General features: G+C 39.4%; 3 protein-coding genes across 8 annotated transcripts in view; 1 reads left to right on the forward strand and 2 right to left on the reverse strand.

Annotated features, from left to right (window-relative positions):
• Positions 1–7,932, reverse strand: LOC137193269 (growth hormone-regulated TBC protein 1-A-like). The gene is made up of 8 exons (XM_067604598.1): positions 7,818–7,932; positions 4,144–4,320; positions 3,890–4,048; positions 3,684–3,808; positions 3,095–3,191; positions 1,652–1,824; positions 1,374–1,559; positions 1–860 (listed from the first exon to the last, which is right to left on the reverse strand). Exons 1-8 carry the CDS (start codon positions 7,930–7,932, stop codon positions 759–761), a joined length of 1,134 nt encoding a protein of 377 aa, XP_067460699.1. The 3' UTR covers positions 1–758.
• On the reverse strand, positions 6,852–18,687 carry dcun1d2a (DCN1, defective in cullin neddylation 1, domain containing 2a). 5 transcript variants are annotated; one of them, XM_067603869.1, is made up of 7 exons: positions 18,588–18,687; positions 10,760–10,976; positions 10,465–10,633; positions 10,028–10,158; positions 9,104–9,186; positions 8,347–8,443; positions 6,852–8,230 (listed from the first exon to the last, which is right to left on the reverse strand). In XM_067603869.1, exons 2-7 carry the CDS (start codon positions 10,932–10,934, stop codon positions 8,151–8,153), a joined length of 735 nt encoding a protein of 244 aa, XP_067459970.1. In that variant the 5' UTR covers positions 10,935–10,976; positions 18,588–18,687; the 3' UTR covers positions 6,852–8,150. The 5 variants fall into 5 exon arrangements, with proteins under 5 accessions (XP_067459970.1, XP_067459971.1, XP_067459969.1 ...); XM_067603870.1 differs by lacking the exon at positions 18,588–18,687 and adding an exon at positions 17,131–17,209; XM_067603868.1 differs by lacking the exon at positions 18,588–18,687 and adding an exon at positions 12,689–12,848.
• Positions 18,027–21,720, forward strand: part of tfdp1a (transcription factor Dp-1, a) — a 10,339-nt gene continuing 6,645 nt past the window's right edge. Inside the window, exons 1-4 of one of the 2 annotated variants that reach the window (XM_067603865.1) lie at positions 18,027–18,175; positions 20,264–20,348; positions 20,576–20,642; positions 20,839–20,957. In XM_067603865.1, coding sequence (XP_067459966.1) covers positions 20,337–20,348; positions 20,576–20,642; positions 20,839–20,957 — 198 coding nt within the window. In that variant the 5' untranslated portion in view covers positions 18,027–18,175; positions 20,264–20,336. Of the gene's footprint in view, positions 18,176–19,293; positions 19,450–20,263; positions 20,349–20,575; positions 20,643–20,838; positions 20,958–21,720 lie in introns of those variants that run through there. The other variant, XM_067603866.1, reaches the window with a different exon arrangement.

Genomic DNA, 21,720 nt, shown 5'->3' on the forward strand with positions numbered 1-21,720 from the left:
AAATGGACAGTTAGTGCACGAGAGATTAACTCCCCTTTTCCACTGGACACTTGACAGTTTTCACAGAAGTAAGATTCTCACAACTATTGTTTTCCACTGTGACAAAGCAAATGCTAAGGGTAATAAACATGACAGATTTAAAATACAAGGTGACAGGTGTGATGATCTTGAAGTATCTATAGCAGCAAAAATATTCTGAGGAACGAAAAGACCCTCAGAAAAAGACAAGGTTCAAAAACACTGGCATCAATTGAGAAGCTTCAGCATGTATTTCAGACATTCAGTGTAAAATAGCTTGCTTATCATAGGAGTAGGGCTGGGCAATAAGGACAAAACAATGAAATACCAATATTTTTGACCAAATACCTCGATACAGATAGTGCAACAGTAATGTAGGGATGACTATTGGTGCTTTAACAAAATATTTACACAATGAGATTTTTGATAATCATCAGTAATGTGGACGTAATGACTAAGTGTGTAAAGGCAAATAATAGAACAACTAGAACAGTCTGGAAAATGCACAAAATTACATCATTTTACTAAAATGCAGTCTTTAAAACCAGGAAAAGACAACATTTATGTCATATCACGATATTATGATATCCAAAATTTAAGACGATATCTAGTCTCATAGCACGATATAGATATAATATCAATGTATTGCCCAGCCCTACACAGGAATATACGGTTGCTGATAGTAGTGTTAATGACTGAAAGCCATTACAGTCCAGTGGAGAAACGGTGGATCCAAAACTTCACAGCTGTCTAGATTCCTCCTCCTGGATTCGTTGTCTGAATTTGTCTCTCAGTTTATCAATAGTTGCCATAGACAGACTGCCAGGTTCTGCAAAGATTTTCTGCAAAAACAGAATTAAAGTAAACATCACTGAACTGACCAAAGTTTATGATTATTCTTTTAAAGAGGCATGCACATAAAAGCTGTGTTTACATGGAGCCATTTATTCCATTCATACTCCACAAACCATAATTAATGATCAATTGATCGATTAATGATTAACAATTAACGAACCTTGAAAGACATTCCAGGGAGTGGTTAAATGTTTCATAATCCATGAAAAGGATGAAGATGAGTCATGACACCACCTTTTCTGAGTAGTACATCTATTCTCTGTGTGAGCTAACCCAGATGAGCTAAGTCAAAGATGTTTCTCAGGAAAGATGCACCACTCTCTCCCTTGTTAGTTTGCATTTTCTACCAGTTTTCATAGTAGTGAATCTTTCCTCATCTTGAAAAATGTGATGTTTGGTAGTGTTAGATAAATTAGTACTTAGTACTAGAATGTTCTGATAATAATGTTGCTTTAGTATAAAAACACAGAGTAGTGTAAACCAATAATACAATTATGTACCTGCATGAAGGCGTGGCAGTCCAGAGTGAAAGCTCCACAGGTGATCTGTTTGAAACACTCACACACATCGGGCAAAGAACGAGCTCTCAGGATCTCAGGCTGGTGGTGAAGGATGAGAGTCAGCGCCACACGGAAAAGCACCTTGGAGCCTTCATAGAAAAGACAGTCCCAGACCCGCAGAACCGTCTGCAAGTACAGGAAGCAGGACAGAGGTCTGTAAAATAACGCACTTCGACATCTCCATGAATTCCTGATTTGTCTATAATGCAAATTTTCACCTCAATTGGGAGTATGTCAATGAAGAGGCAGATGAACCAGCGTGACACCAAAAGGGTCCATATGCCAGGATACTGGTCCATGAGCTGGCCTACTGCAGGTGCTTTAGTCTTCACCAAGTCCCCAAGAACCTCCTGGTCGGTCTTCAGCCCCATCATGGCCGGGCTGTAATAGTCTACAATAACGTGCATTTATAGTAGAGGAGTTCATGTTTGTCGGTCTAAACTCTTTTGTCTCAGATCAGATCAAAGTCTCAGATTTTTTATCTTTTTTAATCAGTCTTGAATTTCTTGTGTGAATTATTGGTTCATGTGGAGTGCCACAAGGCTCCAACCTTGGTCCACTACTACTCAGCTTTTTATATTACAACGGCACTAATGGGATGCACTGCTATGCTGTTGACACACAACTTTATATAGTGATTACTTCAGAAATATTTTAGCTTTGCTCATTACTTTACAAATCAGTTAATGACATCAGGGTTAGGATGCTCCTAGTGAGCCATGATAAAACAGAGGCAGATTAAGGAAGCAAAGAGACAAACAGGTTATTACACAACATGCAAATTAATTTGAATATTATTACGAATGTGACTTTATAGCTACATATATGGGAAATAGTTGCATCATCTTGTCTTTCTTTCACATATAAACAAGAAAATGTGCAGGTCTTTGTTGCAGATAGGTGTAATTTCTGTACTGTGTTGCTTTTAGTTCTGCCCAAACATTTATACTAGTCTAAAAGTCTGTACTTGTGTAAGATGCTGCTGCTGCTGCTTTAACTGCAGCTAAGCAAAGAGCTCACTGTTTTAAGGTACCTACACTTCTTCCAACTAATTTAATTCGATGTAATTAATTTTTCAAATTATAAGGCTGCCAAATTATGTCCCTGGTAGAGCCTACACATCCAGACTTTCTGCTTCTTGTCTATAACATCTCTATGAGGACTGCTACATATAGGGCCACAACTAACAATTATTTTCATTATTGATTAATCTGCAGATTATTTTCTCTATTCTAAAGCCCAATATGACATCCTCAAATGTCTTGTTTTGTTCCAACCAACAGTCCACAACCCAAAAATATTAAATTTATTATCATAGAGGACTAAAAGTAACCAGAAAATATCCATATCTGAGAAACTGGAACCAGGTAATTTTGTAAAATTTTCTTTAAAAAGTGATGAATCGATTATCAAAATAGTTTGAGGCTAATGTTCTGTGGATCGACAAATCTATTAATCGTTGCAGCTCTAGCTACATCAACTGAGTATATTACTTATTTTAATATGTTTATGCTTTTTAATATCATGTGTTTGATTCATTCTTTATATTCCCTCTCTTGTATTTTTACTGGTAAACATTCACTTAATGTAAAGCACATTGCATGAACTGTGCTACAATAATTGTGTGTACGTGCACTGTGTCTTAATAAAAAAAGGTCTACCTGGGAGTATCCTGTCCAACAGTGCATCCATGAGCCAGAAGGATTTCTCTTCATCTTTAGTGATGATGATGAGGTAGCCTGCGATAAAGTTCATGCCCTGAAATAAACAGAGACAGCGATGATCTAACTGTGTGTGAGTCCACTGGCATGGGTCACTGACTTTACAGACGAAAGCACATGCAGCCAAATATATGACTATGAATTTCTGCTCGACACAAGAACATATTTCCAGGTGGTAAATATTGATTTTGTCATTAATATATTGTGATAAATATATACTTGAATGTCTGGTGAATACAGCTACTTATGTACCTGTCAATTATACCTGTATATACCCGTCTCCTCGGCTGTTATTTGGTATAAAGTGTGATTTCTCAGGTTGCATCTCCAGCCAAAGGCTGTGTGACTGTACAATATAACTAAATTAATTAAATTCACTGTTACCTGGTGGCTTTCATTTATTAGTAAATGTTGTGTTTGTGGAAAATCCCACACATGTATTTGAATAAGAAGGAAGTAGCTGATCCTGTTCTTTAGGTAAACAGATGTTCTGTTGAGTGTGAGGAGAGTCTGACGTCTTTTTCTTCACCTGACAATACCCCACTGCCTTATTATGGTGTCCGTAGGCCAGCAGCACATTGAACAGAGCTCTCTGCAGGCCCGGCTCTGCCTTGCTCTGGAAGAGGATGTTGTCAGGAAAGGTCCTATGCATGTCTGTCAAAAGAATTAGAAGAATTGTAGTATGGTATGGACCTATGTGTTGATACAAGTTGTGTGGTTTAATGAAAAGGAAACCTGTGTGGATGGTTTCCTTCAGCTTGGTGTCATGCTCCATGGCCAGCAGGGACTCGTAGTATCCCGGGTTGCTCTCCAGGTGTTCCTGGGCACCACTTGCTGCCATCCAGACTCTGGCGCGGTGCTCATTGGGCACACCTTTACGCACATACCTCTTCACTTCCAAAACAGATTTTTATAAAATAACGTCAATTCAACTGCAGAGCACTTGAAGACATGAAAGCAAAACAGTGTGTGTTTGTTGTTTCTTGTACCTGTCAAGTTCTTCTCAACATGGGGTTTCCCTTGAAGAAGTTTGGACCATCTCATGGATCTTCTGTTGAGGACAGCTACGTACTCATTCATCATTTCCTTGTAGGATTCAAAATCGTCATGTCTCGTGAAGCCATAGGGGTCAATCCTGCTGGGGGTGAATCCAATGCCATGTACAACTCAATGACACTGAACACTGTGATGAAAGGACTGACAGCAGGGTGAAAGGGTGGAAACCCTTCTTTCTCTTTCCTATTCCCTGATGACAGACACTACAACAGCCTCCACTGGGTAGGGTTTCTGTAGCTGGGAGATCAAATGCCCTGGCTGGGTGACTAGTAAATTTTAAATTACTTTCAAGAGGGACTAGAGGCAAGGAGCAAAATTCAAACTCCTTCGACAAACAACACTTTGCTATGATATTTCACTGAGCCCGGTAAATAAGAGATTAAGGACTTGATGAGGAAAGAAGCTGATGTAAATAACAACTAGCAGGTAGGAAAATGACAATACATCTAACCATGTAACAGCTCTCGTTTTGTAAGCATTACAGTGTTAAAAAAAACAACTTGATGCTGTGAAATCTAATACAAACTTGATGAAAATGCAGTCTGAGAGAACACATATCAACACGAGGCTTACCTGTCACTGCTGTTATTACATGAAGCATTTCCTTTTATTTCCCCCTCCATTGCGCACAAAGTACTGCAGGTACAGTAGTCCACCACAGCTATAAAAACCCTGTACTGCTGAAGTTATTTCATTTTTATTCCTTGTAAAAGAGCTGGCTGCTGTCAAGTTAAATAACAAAGCGGTCAGAGTTTCAAACGTCTCACCTTACATGAGAGCATTTACTGAGGGGAGGGGCTAGGTTAAGAAGCACCCAGGTGCATCCACGGGTATGAGCTTTATTTGCTTGAAAAACAGTTGGAGGAAGAGGGACAGTAATGTTTACTTGTATACACAGTATGTGATGATGACGTTGTGGTGGAGCTGACTGTGGCAGCAGTAGTAGTAGTAATGGTGATAATAGTATTAGCAACAGTAATTTCATACATTTTTAAAATCCATCTTAGAAATACTGAGTTCATGAATCTGACTTCTCCCACTGCAAAAATCTAAATTTCCAGAGACAATACAGAAAATATGACCGCAGTGTCCTCAATTGTGGCTACGGCCCTGTTCTTGGCTTGTCTTCTTGGTGGTTGAAGATTAAAAATCTTCTGTTTGGAGTAATACATTTTGTCTGACATGTCCTTTAAGTTCCCCCTCAAAAATGGGTTTTTCCTCTTGTTCCTATAGTTGGATGTTTGAGCTTCACTGTGCAGAATGATGTATATGCAGAGTTTGACACTAGAAGACTGTTTTCACATTCATCTGCTGGAAGTGGAAAGTTTCTCAGTGCTCATTGAAAATCTGATTTTTAGGGGCAAGCCAATGAACATGATTTGTGACATCACAACTAGTTTGGAGGCTAATCGTGGTCTAATATTAAACTTATTGATATGTTTCACATATGTTATGTGGAAACTTGGAGCCTCCAGTGCACAAACACTGAAAATGGACTTTACAATGAAGTAGGAGACATCTTGTGTCCAACAGTTAAACTTCTGAGATGAAATATATTTGCATATTCACAGATTCTGGAGTTGATGTCATTTTAGGGATATTTACGAGGTAATTTTACTTTTTTGTGGAAAAAACATATTAGGGACACATTATTGTTCCAAGCAGAGTATTTTATGTCTTTAATTCATATCTGGAGGAGATCTGTAAAATGGCATCTTCTCTTTCTACCTCATTAGAAATCCAGAGCCTATGAATATGCAAATATGTGTCATTTCCAGTATTTGTACACTGGCGGTTTCAAGTTTCCACATCACACTTGTCCAAGTTGTATGCTGGCCCTCGACTGACTCCAGACCAGCTGTGATGCAAATACTCTGCACGTCGCCTTCATCATTCTGCACAGTGAAACTCAAACATCCAGCTGACAGAATAATTAACAAAACACATTTGTTGGAGTGGAGGAGGGCTTTAATAACCCACTACCTTCTGCCACTTTTCTTGTCATTCTCTATGGTATACTAGAGACTAAAATTAACTGTTAGAAATTTGTTTATAAAAAAAGAAAACTTTTTTGATGTTGGAGACAAATTAGGGGTCTTTCACAAAAGATGGCACAACAAAAACGGACAGTTAAGTTGCACCGATATAACAAAGTCATTTGGCTTGGAGTTTCTGATGGAATAAAAAACAGCAATGACAAACTTTATGACTGTACCATCATTCTGAGTGCTACGGAAATCCTGATCTAATACTGCTGATGTGTCACACAGTAAAGTTGCAAACAGAGAAATAATGAAGACACAATGAACAATATGCAGCTAACTCAATGTTTTTTCCCCACAAAGCATCATTATCAAATGGGCCCAGTTACCATTCCCAAGTCCTATAAAAATAAAAAAAAACCTTGTTAAATCTTATTTATTATTAACAACCAACAACATGGAGGACTGGATCATATTCAGAAAAACGTAACATTAAAGCTTTGTTTCACAGAGTCACATTAACTTGTCTGGCTATCATTATAATTCTGCTAAAAGAAACACACTCTTGTCTAAGCAGCTGCATGTATGTACTGTATGCATGTGATATAAAATATGCCCATTGTTTATCTTATCAATAACAAAAGAGCTAAATACATGTATGATTATGGAAAAACTCATGCTTTATTCATCTTTCTTAAATGAACAATATACTTAGGCTACTTACATGATGTATCAACAATATATTCTAATTTTCACTACCTTCAGTAACACTGAACAGATGGGCTTGAACAGAAACATAAATATTGAACAGACAGGTATTTATTCTTAAGGCTTACGTTGTCGTCTTGTCGTTGCCCTCTTTAGTGTCCTGGCTTCTGAACTAAGGGGCTTCGCGCTGATGTAACATACAGATATGTGCCATGCAATCCTAAGGGCCTGTAATTTCTTAACTTTAACTCTTAAATGCTGCTGAATAGTCACTTTAGCCTCACTAATGTCTCAGAGGGATCGACTGATAAAAAACAAAACTCTTTCCTTGACACTTAAAAGGAAATTATCCTTTGAAAGCAAAATTGTGGTACTGTGGACATTTAGGATTCAAGACACGCTGTCGACTGAGATTTATCCTGACAGGTACCAAGAACTAAATTAAAACATCGCCTTTACTTTAGTGAAAATTAATTTTTGAAACCAGCCCGAGGTGAAATAAAATGTGTTAAACATGCTTTCGATGAGAAGCTCACAACTCCATTACTTGACAGATCCACCTAACAATTATACCAACAGCATATCATCCACGATATTGAGGCATCCCGTTAGAGATCTTAGCATTGACTGTACATAAAAGAATCATCTTTTGCATTTATAAATTGAACATATTTATATTATTCTTCATATAGCTCTCTTTGTAAACTGTCCCAATAGATACAGTATGTACAGTAAAACTGCAACAGTTCTGTTGGTGCTGGTGTAGTGAGCACTCTGTCCCAAAGTTAGAGTAAGACATGGGAACTTTGCACAGTCACTCAGAGCTTCATATAACAAAACAAAGCCAACTAGGAAGAATCTTAAAAACACACAGCTTTCCCTCTCCAGTCTCTTTAGAGTACACACAGCCAGTGAACCTCCTCTCAGTGCTGTGTCCGTCTCCACAGGCAGCGCTCCTGGGGCAGACCAGAGGGGCGTCCAGGATGCTGAGAATCCAACAGGAGAGACAGAGGTGGATCTGGCAATGTCCATATAACGCCTCAGTCTCATGAGGACAGAAATGTGGCCAGTTCTTCTTCTCGTAGTTTGTACTCAGCTCCCTGAAAGGTGGTTTCCTGACAGTTTCGAGTGCTTCTGTTTTCTCTCTGAAGTCTACGATTTTCACTTTTTTTTTTGTACAAGTCTTAAAAAAAACTATGAAGTCACTGTAAAAGAAACAACGTTCTGGTTTTCCAGAGTTGGGGTTTGATTTAGAGAGTTTTACGTTTTGATCCTGTTACAATCGGTCGAGCGAATTCCACAAAATCATCTATAAGGACTGGCCATGCTCCTGAGAAATAAACACCAAGAAATCATTAGTATCACGGTGATTTAAATTCAATATTCACTGCATTAACCTGAAAGCAAATGGATCAATGCTGAATCAGAAGGAATTTTACAACTCACCTTCCTCATCGTAGTTTGACATGTCGTCCGCAATCATGTTACCAAAGTCCAACAATAGGTTCCACGTGTCTTTTGGGATGGATCGTTTATGGTGTTCCTGAAATAGACAAGTGCTGGTGAACATAAAAGTACAGTATATACATGATTTCACACATCTTGGTTTCAAATTTACTCATATCTATAACCGAGATGTGTTGACAGTTTTTGCCATAACACGACAGTTAATCACTGATGATGCCAGCATGTGTTCTGGAGGTCTGAGAATGTGCAGGTTTTCATTCCAAACAAACGCCACCTGGTTTCACTCACTGCCCCCCCAGAGAGGTGTTATGAAAGCCAGCACACCTTTTTCCATCCTTGGCACAAGTTCCACATCTCCGGGCCACATGGATTTCAATGAGGGATGCACCATTACAATGTTTTGTCTTCTGATATAGATTCTGATACCTCAACTCATGATATCTGGGATTATGGAGTACTGATCCGATATCAGTGCTTTCTTTTTTCCCCCAAATTTAAAACCTGTACAGCTTACTGTGTGGAACTCATTGGTGTCATTTTATGGATCTGCCCGAAAAACCCAGTAAGTCAGTGAATATAAAAGCAAAAACACAGAAATTTTCATACTGACAGTGACAAAGAAACTTTGTGCTTAATGTGGATCGGTCACGTCATGGTAGATTCCCAGACAGTGTAGGTGTGATACCAATCTGACATATTTGATCGGCGCATCCCTAATTTCACTTTTTTGACTCACCAAAAGGAATCTATTCCAAAGATCAAGGAACTTAAATCGTCCTGACAGAACCAGGTTCCAGTAGGCTACAGCCATCTCCAAGTCTGCAAAGACAAAAAAAACACAACATATAAACCCCTTTCAGAAATGTCCCCCTTTACTTTAATCTCACTGCACTTTAACATGTTGGTCTCATGTCGGAATAAGCACCCTGGTCACTTTTACAAAAAAGTCAGGACAGCAATCTTACTGGGTCAGACATGTGCCGCAGCACAAGGTGACACGTGCACAGTGAGAGGAGTGCACACGTCACGTCCTTTCGCCTTCTAACATCACTGTAATAAATGAATTGGTTTAATAAACTAGGAAACACTGTGAAAGGCAATTTTAAGGTGTTAAGGAGATCAATCTTCTCATATCTGATCAATAGGAGAGTGGAAACGTCCTGTCATCCAATGATTGTGCATATCGGACTTATAAAACAAGCAGCAGAATTTGCTCTCCAATAACATTTAATGATGACATTGACAGTAGTGGTGTTAGTGGATTCACTGTGAGGAGCAGTGCCGAGTTCCTCATGCTCACGATGGTCGTCAATTAAGGCTTCAACAGCAAAAGAAGTTTTAAATCTATCAGTGATACCTTGCTTTTTAACTACATTTTTAACTCACTGTGCTCTCTTTCTCTCTGCACCCTCTCATGCACCAGGTGCCAAATATCTCACAAGCATTTTCTCTCTCCGTAAATATCCTGTCACGGCTCAGTGAAGCCTTAATGAACATTAACTAAAAGTCACCAATGTCTGAATGACATAAAGACGTCACTTTACCAACTTGATGAAGCCAGAAATGTTACATATTCCATGTCTGAAAAGTGCTTTGCGTTCAACTGTTTGCAATTTAGTGATATCATTCATCAAATTCATCTGACTGTCACTCTTCTTACCTAAACCCTTCTGTCCAGGATTTTTGGCAAAGTTAAAGGTGAACTGGTAGAAGTCCTTGAACTTCCCGCTATCTTTGAGCTCCTGCTCTAGTCTTGGCAAAAGGGCCTTCAGTTTCTCTGGGCTGTCGCACCTACAAAGAGAGACAATTTCAGAAAAAATGTAAACAAACAAACTCTAAATGATCACACACAGACACCTCGGACAGTTAGTACATGATAGTGTTGATGCTGATGATAAATAACCCTCAAAACACACTGCGGCTCCTCCATTGAGACATTCCACGAAGACACAGAATACTCAAGCTGTGGTTGAGAGGGTCTATAAATAGAAAACCTTCCCTCCCCGGGGCTGCACTAAGAGAACCACCATGCGAAGATACTTCAGGCACAGTGTTTATGTCCCACTTCTGAGTGTGTCTGTTGATGTCGACACTCACCCCAGCTCTGTCATTCCATCCAGAAACTCCTTCTTGGTGAACTCGCACTGTGTGGCGGCACGAAACTTCCACGCAACGACCAGCACGGTGATGCTGGCTGGATCCAGCGAGAGGTCATCACAAAACTGCTGGATCCCATCAATACCGATCTTATTCTCATCCTGAGGATCTATCAGAGGGGGAAAAAAAACACACTTTCTGCAAACAAGTGGTGTCTATAAGTTTTTAGGAATACAGTCCTTTTTGGAAAAAAACTACCCCAGTACATATTTAAGTTACAGAGTAAAACACTTACCTTTGTAGCGATTGTAGAGCTGCTCTAGCTTTTTCCGGTCAACTGAAGTTTTCATGGATTCCTTACAGTAGAGTTCTGGGTTCTGAAAGTAGTTGTCGGTGGCCACTTCTAGTTTCCAGTCATTCTGTGTGAGGCAGTACACAGCTGTCTTCTCCCCAGCCTGTGTGAAGGACATGAACTGCCGTACCTTATCCCTCTGCGAAGACTTCAGCTTATGCTGCGCAAGTACAGGACAGGGGAAGTCAGGCACGGGTGTGACCAGACCAGAGAGTACAGACAACAACACGCAAACACAAAGCGAGACACAGAGAAGCACACACAGCGAGATACACACATCTACAGGCATTCAGGCAACGGAGAAGAGGACGAGAAAGACTGGGAGACACCCAGAGACACTCAGACACATGTTTCAAAAGGTTAGTCTGTCACACCGACAAACACACATCATAGGAGGTGAGCCAAGAAGCTGGCGTGGTGATTATGTCCTGTCCAAAGGCAACATGGGCTTTTCTGAAGGGGGATGTTGTGGATTCTCAAAGCACATGATGTACCCCGGAGGGCCCCTCAGATAACTACAGTCATAGATGTAACATGAGTAGGGAAATGGGATGCCAGCACCAGGACCTAGAGGTGCAGCAAGTCTGGAGTGTAACACAAGCACCCTGTCAGGAATAGTTGGCAATATTTTTTTTAAAAAATAAAAAATTGAATGACACAATATTGAATACCTCAGTAGTAATGTTTTATATTATAGGGAATGGAAATTAATACTTTCATAAGATTAGTTAGTTAACACAAACCTTTTTTTTTTTTAAAATCAGTTTGAAGCAGAAGCAGTGTACATTTCACTCAGCTAGAACCAAACAAGTATGTTCTGAATATTGTATCATTAAATTGGCTTTATTATAGTATCTGGTCTCTTAACACTATTATTGATATTAGAGCTGAAATGATTACTCGATAACCCAGTTGGTCGTTTGCCAGAGAAGTCTGATAATCAACTAACTGTCCAAGTCATTTTTAAAGCAAACATGCAAACTGTCTACTGACTCCAGCTGCTCAAATGCTGATTTTCATGGTCTTCTATGATGGTAAACTGAATATCTTTGACTTTTTGACTGTTGGTTGGACAGACAAACAATTAGAAGACGTCGTCTTTAGCTCTGGGAAACTTCTGATATATTTTGATCAAAGATGAATCAAGTGAATAACCAGTAGATTAATGAGAATTAAACTAACCGTTAGTTATTATTATTCTGAAATAACCCTCTGCTCTGACTGCCCCTGCAGAGAAACCACCATGCCATCTCCTCACACCAGCTATCTGAGCACTTGCACTTCACTGAGCAGCAGCATTTCCTGAAACAGGAGACTATTAACTCTGTGAGTTCACCAACCTGCAAGAGACTTCAAAAACCGGTGCGATTACAGCCACACGAAGTCAAACGTGTGCACTGGCTACGGTCCACACAGAGCAGATTATTGTGCGTCCAGATGGGTAACGTTAGGTTAGCATTGTCTACATACCACCAGCTAACGCTAGTAACTTCTGCTGGCTAACGATAGCTAAATTAGCCAGAATGTCTCACTGACATTAACAAAGGGGATAATATCACGGGAACAGACTGTCAGTATGGGTATAGGTGTGTCAGGATTTCACTCGGTGTCTGTCTTTGAGGTTCAACGGCTGACCTACTCACAGCCGAAGTTACCATACTGCCAAAAAGGGACATGTAACTAGCTAGCTAGCTGCTCTCAAAATATCAACTGACCTTCCCTGAAACAGCAGCGAACACCAGTAACTGATCGCTGTAAGCTTGCCAAAACGCGACACAGCACTAACTTTTAATAATGCGACAATAGGCATAAATGTAAGCCGCCACGGCACCAAAACCAGTGCCTGGGTTTGTGTTTATTTTGGTTACCTACCATTTTCACACCCGCTGTTTGACCAGTTTGGTAGCCCGACTGCCGCTCATTGTGCGCCTGCGCGGAAGTAGTCGGCCAGAAAGATAAAGGTTTGCAGTTTGCAGTCGCTACTACTTTTCCCCCCACTTTTATGTCCTAAAATTAGTCATTGTGTATGTGTGTGAGAGAAAGCGACAGCAACGAAGTCTTACATGACTTTGTTATGACATGTAAACCACAGAAAATAGCTGTTAATGAACAGAACTGCAACCTTCACCTCTAAACACACAGTCTGATAAACACTCACATACTACTGCCAACACAATACACAGACACACACACACACATACACACACACGCGCGCGCTCGCACAAACCATTAAACAGTGCATCTGTTGTAATTCGTCACTCCCCCACTACACGTCACACATTGTCATAATAGTAGTAATAATAATAATAATAATAATAATATGAAGGTTGACATTACATTTCATTTATTTCGCTAATGCAATTTGTTTGGGAATGTGAACCACAACAGCACAATATTACACAATAAAGACTTGAAGAATTAAAGGAAAGGTTCACAGTTTTTCAAGTGTGTCTTCAAACAACAGTCAGGTGTCCATATAAACACTGAATCATTCCTCCTGTTCATACAGGCTATTAAAAGATCCCCTTCAAATGTGCTTTCAATGTAAGTGAAGGAGGCCAAAATCCACAGTGTGTCCACACAGTCACTTTAGGTAAAAATGCATTTAAAAGTTTATCTGAATCTTATATGAGACCTCAGCAGTCTGAGTTAGTCTTATCAAGTAGATATCTGCCACATTTACAGTCTTTTTAGCATAAAATTGCCTCTTTGTGTTTCCCTGGACAGTGTTTCCCTGTTGAGCTGCGCTGTAAGTAAAGTAACAAAAAGAAGGACTTTGGCACTAAAAAGACTGTAATGCTGAAATATATCTACTTGATTTGACTCATTCTAACAGCTGAAGCTTCACATTAGCTTCAGATAAACTTTTAAATACATCTTTGCAGAAGGAGGCTTGTGGATTTTGTCCCCCATCACTTGCATTGTAAGTGTGTTACGATGGCTGGTATGAACATCAGGAATGATTATGGCATGAAAAACTTATTTCATTTGGGCACCTGACTGTTGTTTTAAGACAAACTTGAAAAACTGTGAACTTGTCTTTTAAGTACCTAATCTTGAGATCCTGCCTTGAAGTGAGTCCCTGTGTCAAATCTTGTTTCTGTTATGATTGAATAATGCGTTCAATCAAATTACCACACAGGAAACCCAGGCTAGGCAGTATTCGAGCATAGAGTGCACACATTGCAGAAAGAGTGGCAAGAACAGGGGGTTAATAGGGGCCTAGCAGCTTGGGGCCCGAGGCAGGTTAATCTGGCCATGCTAAAAGCATGTTAAGCACTATAGTGCAAGTACTTAGAGGTCTTTTTTCTCTTTTAGAAATGAGTGGCAAATAAATGCTAGCATGGGGTGTTAAGGTGAAGTCTGAAAATGTGGGGTTTCAGCCTGCAGTGGTTGATGGGCTGTGACTCAGCTGGTGTGACGCCAGAATGTACTGTAAAAACTGTATTCACATTCAGCTCTGACATGCACAGAGACTAAGCACTTACACAATAACTATGGGTGCACCAGCTTATCACTCTGCAGTCTCTTATGCCTGTGAGCCATGTGGGCAATTTTTCCCTCACAGAGAAACCCACTCCCATCCTCCCACACATACCAGACAGCCAAGCAAGGGGATATAAAAACAGTGACAGTCAATAAATACACAATACACGCACTCAGGCTCGTCACAGACCGAATAGCCATGTAGAAGATAAAAAAAGTCTAGACAAACAGATACTCTCTGCTTTCCCTTTCACATAAGACAAAGAGGAAAGACTTTCTATGCCATAAAAAATTACGACATTCATACTATACTGTATAACCCAAAACTGACTAGAAATATATACCTCTATAATTGAAGCAATTTTGCTAAATGGTAGCAAAGTGGGGGGCATCTGACATCCTGATTGAAACTCTACACATTGAAATTTGTTTGAGTGGCAGATCATCTGGGCACCATGAGCAGCAACGGAGTGATCACGACCCGGCCATTGAGATCGGTCGACACAGACAAATCTGCAGAGAAAAGGAACTTTTTCAGTTCTATCAACAAGAGCAATACTTTTTGCTACACTGCAGCCTGTATAAAGACATGAGCACCAAGTTCTTTACTAAAATATATCTCAAATACCAAGAATTTGAAACTGTCAGACCAAAACAAAATTCTGGTTCTTACCTTTGCCATTACAGTGTTTAACAGTGTTGTATCATATAGTATTATGTTAAACATGTTTTTATTTTTTTATTTTTTTTTATCAATTTGTTCAAGACAATTCTTTTCCTTCTAAACTATATAAAAGAGTATATTAATAAATATATGCTATGAGATATAGTTATGTATTGTGTAGTATAGTATTATGTATTTTGTGTTGTACTAGATGGCTTTTTAGCCTTTAAATGTATTAAATCAAAGAAGTCTTTAATCACATTCTGTCTCTACTATTTTGTGAACTTTGGTTGATAATTGAGAATCTGAGTCCTCATATTATGCAACATGAGAAACAACATAGGAGCTCATCTTACAGTAAAAAATAAAGTATCAGAGTTAGCTGGACTGACAGGAGGGTGAGGGTCAGCTGAGTTTTATCTTGCGTAAAAATGAATCCACCCTTCAACAAGTGTGAATAGCACACACAGCACTGTTGCTGATAGAGTATCTGTGCATGTCAGCCTTCCTTTTTTTTTGTTTTACAGTGAAAAAGGTCTGAATGGCAGTCTGAGTTGAATAGACTCACTTTAGGCTCGCTCACTCACAGGATGCAGCAGGTAAGTGATCTTTATAATGCTGTAGAGTAGTAACTGTCATTCATGTCAGTTGTGAAACACATTCATGGGCTCTACTTTGAATGTAACAATATGCTGTGTTGTTGGATTGCATTGGGTTGAACTGAGTCTTTATATCAATGATGGTAGACTGAATATTAGAAACACCCCCCATAACACAATACCATTCATCAGCGCCACAAACTACAGCTTCCCTTTTTTTTTTACATGATTACATGAAAACCCATAATTATAGTAGAATTTATTGCAGATAGTTGTGTTAGACTCCATTAGTTTAGCTAAGTGTACCCAGTAAACTGGCAACTGAGTGTGTACACAACTACTAAAACTGGGTATTCAATACATTATCATGATAGACGGAGGTTGATTTTTGATTGGTATGTTTGTGGGAATGTTCCTCCATAGTTTTTCTTGAAGCTTTGGGTATGACTGAGGACCAAAGAAGATCAGTGGAAGACGTGGGTGTCAACATCTGAACTGATAGGGAAAGTGAATTTGATGTGATAAAAAGTGACGCTTGTTTATATGGATAGTCACAAATGCCCCAACCTGTGTCAAACGATTCTGTATTAAAATACATAAACGATTATCAGATAATTTGGTGGTTACTGATTTCAGCTCAGCTGAAGATGCAGGTCTTCTGCTTTGACTCATCAGTGTGACTTGGAGTTGGACATTGGAGATTTAGGAGAGAAGTGGTGTGGAGCAGCATTTGAACATGGAGGCTTAAATGCATCATTTAGCTTGATTTAGGGATCTGAGACATTGTTAGGTGATGAGTGTTTGGTGTAGAAAGCTTCACACATGCTATTGTACATATCAGGGGTAAGAGGGTATTGCTTTGTGCTCTCTTCACCTTTGACCCTGACCCTTCAGACCGACTGCTATGTATCTGTTCTGTATCTAGATCCAGCTGAGATGGACTGCAGTTCACACACGACATTAGAAGTGTCTCAAATGCATCTGAACTATCTGCATGTGTTTGAAGTTTGCAATCCATTAGATTTAATCTGTAGTAAACTGTGACAGAGAAAAATTACACATTCACACTTGGCTGCACATTTTAGAAAATTAAAGGTTATGAGTCCTAATTTTCTTCAGCGCAACCCCAACACCCCTAAGAAATGCTTGACTATAGGCAACAATTGAAGTGTACAAGTTTATGCTCTTCTTTTTATTTTTATTAATTATTTATTCATTCAACTGATTTATGTTTTCTGTAAATGTTATCATCCAACTCGATGGTTTAAGGAGAACTACAATCATCCTTCAAAACCCTCCAAAAAAGGGTGTAGTTATAGTAGGTAAACTCTCGAGGCCATTACACTTATTATTCCCAGAACAACACTGTATAATAATGGTGGCCTTTTAGTACTTTTATCCTCCTCATTATCTGGCAGAGCTGGTTTTGTCATGTTACACTCACATTCCAAAACTAACAAAGCAGTGCTTTAATGCAGTCAGGCAGCGTTCACATATATCCCTGACCGCCTCCCAAATGTAGCTGAGTGCTGAAGTGATTAGATTCTAATATAACCAACACTTACCTGCAGTCAGAACTGTCTTGAATTGCGTTGAATTGGGTTGTGGGCATAAACTACTTTGACTGCTTTGCTTTTATCTCATCGATGCTGTCCAATCACTAGGGTTAGGTAGAGGACACAGGAGAGAGGAAACTGTGTCGACAAGGTTAAGGTTGGGGCACTGTGCATTAAACAAAACACTGAAAATAGTAGAGAAACACCAGACAGGCTTGTGTGAGGGATATCAACAAGAGGAGTCCGGCGAGCATGTAGTTCTGAGTTATAGGGGGTATGGAACACAGAGAGAGATGATGAGGAATAATCTGAGGGAAAAAAGAACACAGGTCAGGGTACTGTTAGCTTTCTTTATGGATACAGTTTTTTTATGATGGATAAGCAGGGATAGGGTGCTAGGGTGGTTGACATTGATAGAGATTTTTATAGTAGGACTAGATTGTAAAGCATGGAGGATAAAATGTAGTTTAGGGTGTGTGTGTGTGTGTGTGTGTGTGTGTGGTCCATTTATTCCTCACGTTGTGGGAACGTAAATCTGTTTACTTGACTTGACTTGCCTCCCTTAAGGCGACGAAAAGCAAGTCTCCTTAAAGTAAAATAAATCATTTTAGGGTGAAGAATTGGTTTGAAGTTAAGGTTAGTTTAGGGTTATGTTAAGGTCAGGGTAAGGGTTAGGGTTAGGCATGTGGTGGTTATGGTTAGGGTTAGGATAAGTCTCAAGGAAATGAATGTAAGTCAATGTGATGTCCTCTGAAGTGATGGAAACACGACTGTGTGTGTGTGAAGCGTTTTTTTTTAAGATTTAGATTTAGGTTGCAAGCCTATTATCTGATCCACACTCCGGAGCAGAAGGTTGCGGTAATGCGCCAATAAAATGGATGCTAATCGCTGTAACACAAGAAGAAGAGGAAGAAGAAGACGATGCTGTCCAATCAGATGCCGCTAAAGCGAGACACCGCCAAGATCAGATTGTGAGACGCGCTGCTGCAGAGAGGCTAGCAGAGAGTGGATAGAAAAGGCTAACACACAACTTGCTAACTTGTGAAGTGCACCGGTAAGCTGCATTTATCAAGTCGTGATTCGCTTATATTTGCAGCCTCAAAACAGTTATTGACGTTGGATATGAGTTTTTACACATTACCGTGTTAAAAGGAGGTCTTGAAAATTATTTAACTAGTAAATAGACACAGCGCTAACCACGTTAAAACTGCAGCTAGGTTAACTCTGACAGTGTTGTCGGTGACAGCTGTGGATTTAGCTTGTCCGCTAGCTACGAGCTAGCGTGACGCCACTTGGCTAACAAAGCGCCGGTGGTCCCGGCTTTTCAACCGTAACCGCGAGTTAGCTCGTTGCTAAAATAACCAGTAACGTTACGCATTGCTAAACTATTAGTGCTAACACTAGTACTAGTCTTCACTGTGCACTATGTTAAGGTTACATTAGCTTCAGACAAGTCGTTAACTTACCCTTGTGTTGCAAAATATTGGTTAGTCTAACTCAGCGGTAAGCGGCTGACATTAACGGTTATCAGCTTGATTGGAATGTAACGGTATGTTTTTCAGAGCGTAACGTTACATCAACGTCCGTGTCCTGAAACGTCGTAAAAACCAACGTACGTTATGTGCAAAGGTGAACAACCACACCTGAAACGCAACGTTAAATGGCCTAAATTAGTCCTACGCGATATATTTTATACAAAAAGAGATTAGCGTTAGGCTAGTTAGCTAGTTAAGTGCTGTAATACGTTATAATAAATAAGGTTTTATGAGTCCCTGAATGTAACTTTTGCAACAAAACAAAAACACTGTTAAGTGTGCTGTTGGTTGGTGCGGAGGTGACAAGTGTTTGACAACGAAGTCAATAAACCACAATGAATCAACAACAACGAGTAAACTCAGAAGTTGTGGCGAATTATTTGGGGCTGTGAATTTTAAATATATCGCTGACCTTTCAGTCTTAATGAATTCATTCTCTTGTTACTGATTGATTAACTTATTTGCTTTATTTTTTTAAAATAAGTCAGTCACTATGTGTTTATTGAATCGAAAATGAGCATTTTGTACACAGCCTCCGTACTCGACCAACAGGCACAATCCTCCCATATCTTACTGTAAAACGCCAACAGACAGAAACTGAAAGGAAAACAAACTCAATAGTTCAATACTCAATATCAGTAAATTATTTATCGCTGAAATTAACTACAAAATAGTTGAAAAGTAGTTCGACATTGCTTAGTTTGTTTCCTGTTTGGTATGGATTTAGACCTCCTCTTCCTCCATTCTCAAATGCCAACAACAACAGCCGTCGAAGAAGCAGCACAGTGCACTCGTAAGTGCACATAATCTCTATATTAACTTATCCTACCGTGCGAAATGCACACACGTCTCTCAAATGTAAATTCTCAGTCAACTTTGGCTGGAAATCTACAATACGGAACCAATAATCGCTTATTTTTTCTCTTGAATCCTTTTCAAAACGTGCATTAGCGAACTAGCTTGCTAACGCTCAGTAAGCCTGAATCTAACTGTTGGTGCTAACAGTTAGCTAGCTGCATTCAACAAAAGATTGTTCATTGCTATCGTCGTATGAAATGGATGCTGTTACTGTCGAATGCAGCATGTATATCGGTAACCATACGGTACTATTACTTTGTCACATTAATAGTTTTGCGTGGGTTTGATAAAGTTAGCATGTTTGCGTGACCTGTAGCAGAAGTTCGACAATGCCTCTCCTCCGGACGTGCTCGGTACCTGAAGTAGGCCTTGTGCACACTTAGCGTAGTAAAAGTTGTGTGCACCAAGGGATGCGTTAATATGGTTTTCTGCATCCACAGTGTATTCAGAGATGCCCCTCAAAGGCTCACAAGTAGGAGATTGATCGTTCTAGATACATTTTGCGTCAATTTTGACCTGTAAGAAGAGTACCCGGCAAGTCAAGCTAACGTTTGTGATGCAGCTTTGTACAGTGTGCTTGTCATCAGTTTAGATGGGCCTCACTTAAGACATAAGTTTAGATCAATTTCACACCAGAAACTGTGTCAAAGATACTTAAGCTCAGGAAATAATGTGGAAAAAAAGGTTTTAGTTCAAACTGAACTTGCTACTGTCACTGTTTAATCATTTGCCACCTTTCTGTGTTTCAGGGTCTGAATAGTGACAAATAGAAGAAAATTTTCTTTTTAAACTGAAGCTCAACTTCCCCGGTCCTTTGGGATCATGGCTAAAGATGTAAGTAACTATATACAGGACTTTTACTGGAAAATGATAGTGTAGTTTGTGTGCCACCTTGCTGGCACGTAGCTGACTTTAGATGATGGCATGTCTCTTAAGTTGTCAAAGTGTGTTTTAAATCTTCTTTGTAGCTTCATTTTTTTTCTTCTGTACTCTTATTGTTTAAGTTTAAATGGCCTCAGGTAATGTCTTTAATGTTGTCATTTTGTTCTTGTCCTCCACAGGCTGGTCTGATTGAAACAAATGGAGAGCTGAAGGTTTTCATCGATCAGAATCTGAGCCCCAGTAAAGGTATAAGTTATTAGTAAATACCTTTATACTGCATAGTATTTTGTTTATTTTACATACAGGCTACTTTAATTGATATCCAGTCACACAGAGGAATGTTTGTTCAGGTGTAGGCCTATATGTTGGAAGGTGGACAATAGGGGGCAATGGAGATTCAATCAAGAGCTCTACTCATTACTGGTCTCATGTCTTCTATCAGGTGTCCTGTCTTTGGTTACTGTCCAGCCTACAGCTGCCCCTGTGGCCAAACAGCTACTACCCAAAACCCTTGGGCCATCCAATGTGAACGTTGCTGCACACATGCATGTGCCACACATGGTGAGTGATGGTCCACGCAACTGCCACATTGTATCGTCTTATATTGTCTGACTTTTGTGCTTTTTCAACCACACTTGTCTGACAGCTTAGAACCTCTCAAATATAAAAAAATCAGCTCTCTTAATTGTCAGTGACCCGCAGATGCATTTGTGCTTGCTGGGTTTCTCTGCTGTGTCTTACTGTTGTGTAAGCCCCTCCATTATCATTGTGAGGTGACCGGGCGGAGGGTAGGTGGAGGCAGTTGATCCTAAGCTTATCAACTCTACAGTCAGCAGGATTACACCCATCATCCCATTATATACATGGAATGTATACATAACGGGAATCAGCTTAGATATCACCTTAGTGAAGCAATTGATTATGTATCTCCTAGATGCATCACATTATCACTACAGATGCAAATTTCAAGCTTTTTCCTTCATTGATAATCGTCTACGTCAATGACCAAAAACTGATTATTCAATAAAAATTTCTAATATGCAATACAGGTTCTTCCTCCATGAAAACTTTTTTTAAACAATTGTCATTGGCTATTTTTGCAGCACAATCCAAATATGTTGGCCAGTATTTGAGAAATTAATAATTAGAATTAAAAACAAATTAGTTGAATCATAAATTAAATTACATAATTGTGTCTCTAAACTTTGCTTCCTCAGCTCCTCCTGTCATTATTCAACAAATGGTCAAACAAATTCAAAAGACTAAACAGTAATTCTACCTGTGTGTAACAACAAAATAGGCTTTAGCTTACAACAAAAAAGTT

Source organism: Thunnus thynnus, chromosome 11 (assembly GCF_963924715.1).
Source record: "Thunnus thynnus chromosome 11, fThuThy2.1, whole genome shotgun sequence".
NCBI classification, from domain to species: domain Eukaryota; kingdom Metazoa; phylum Chordata; class Actinopteri; order Scombriformes; family Scombridae; genus Thunnus; species Thunnus thynnus.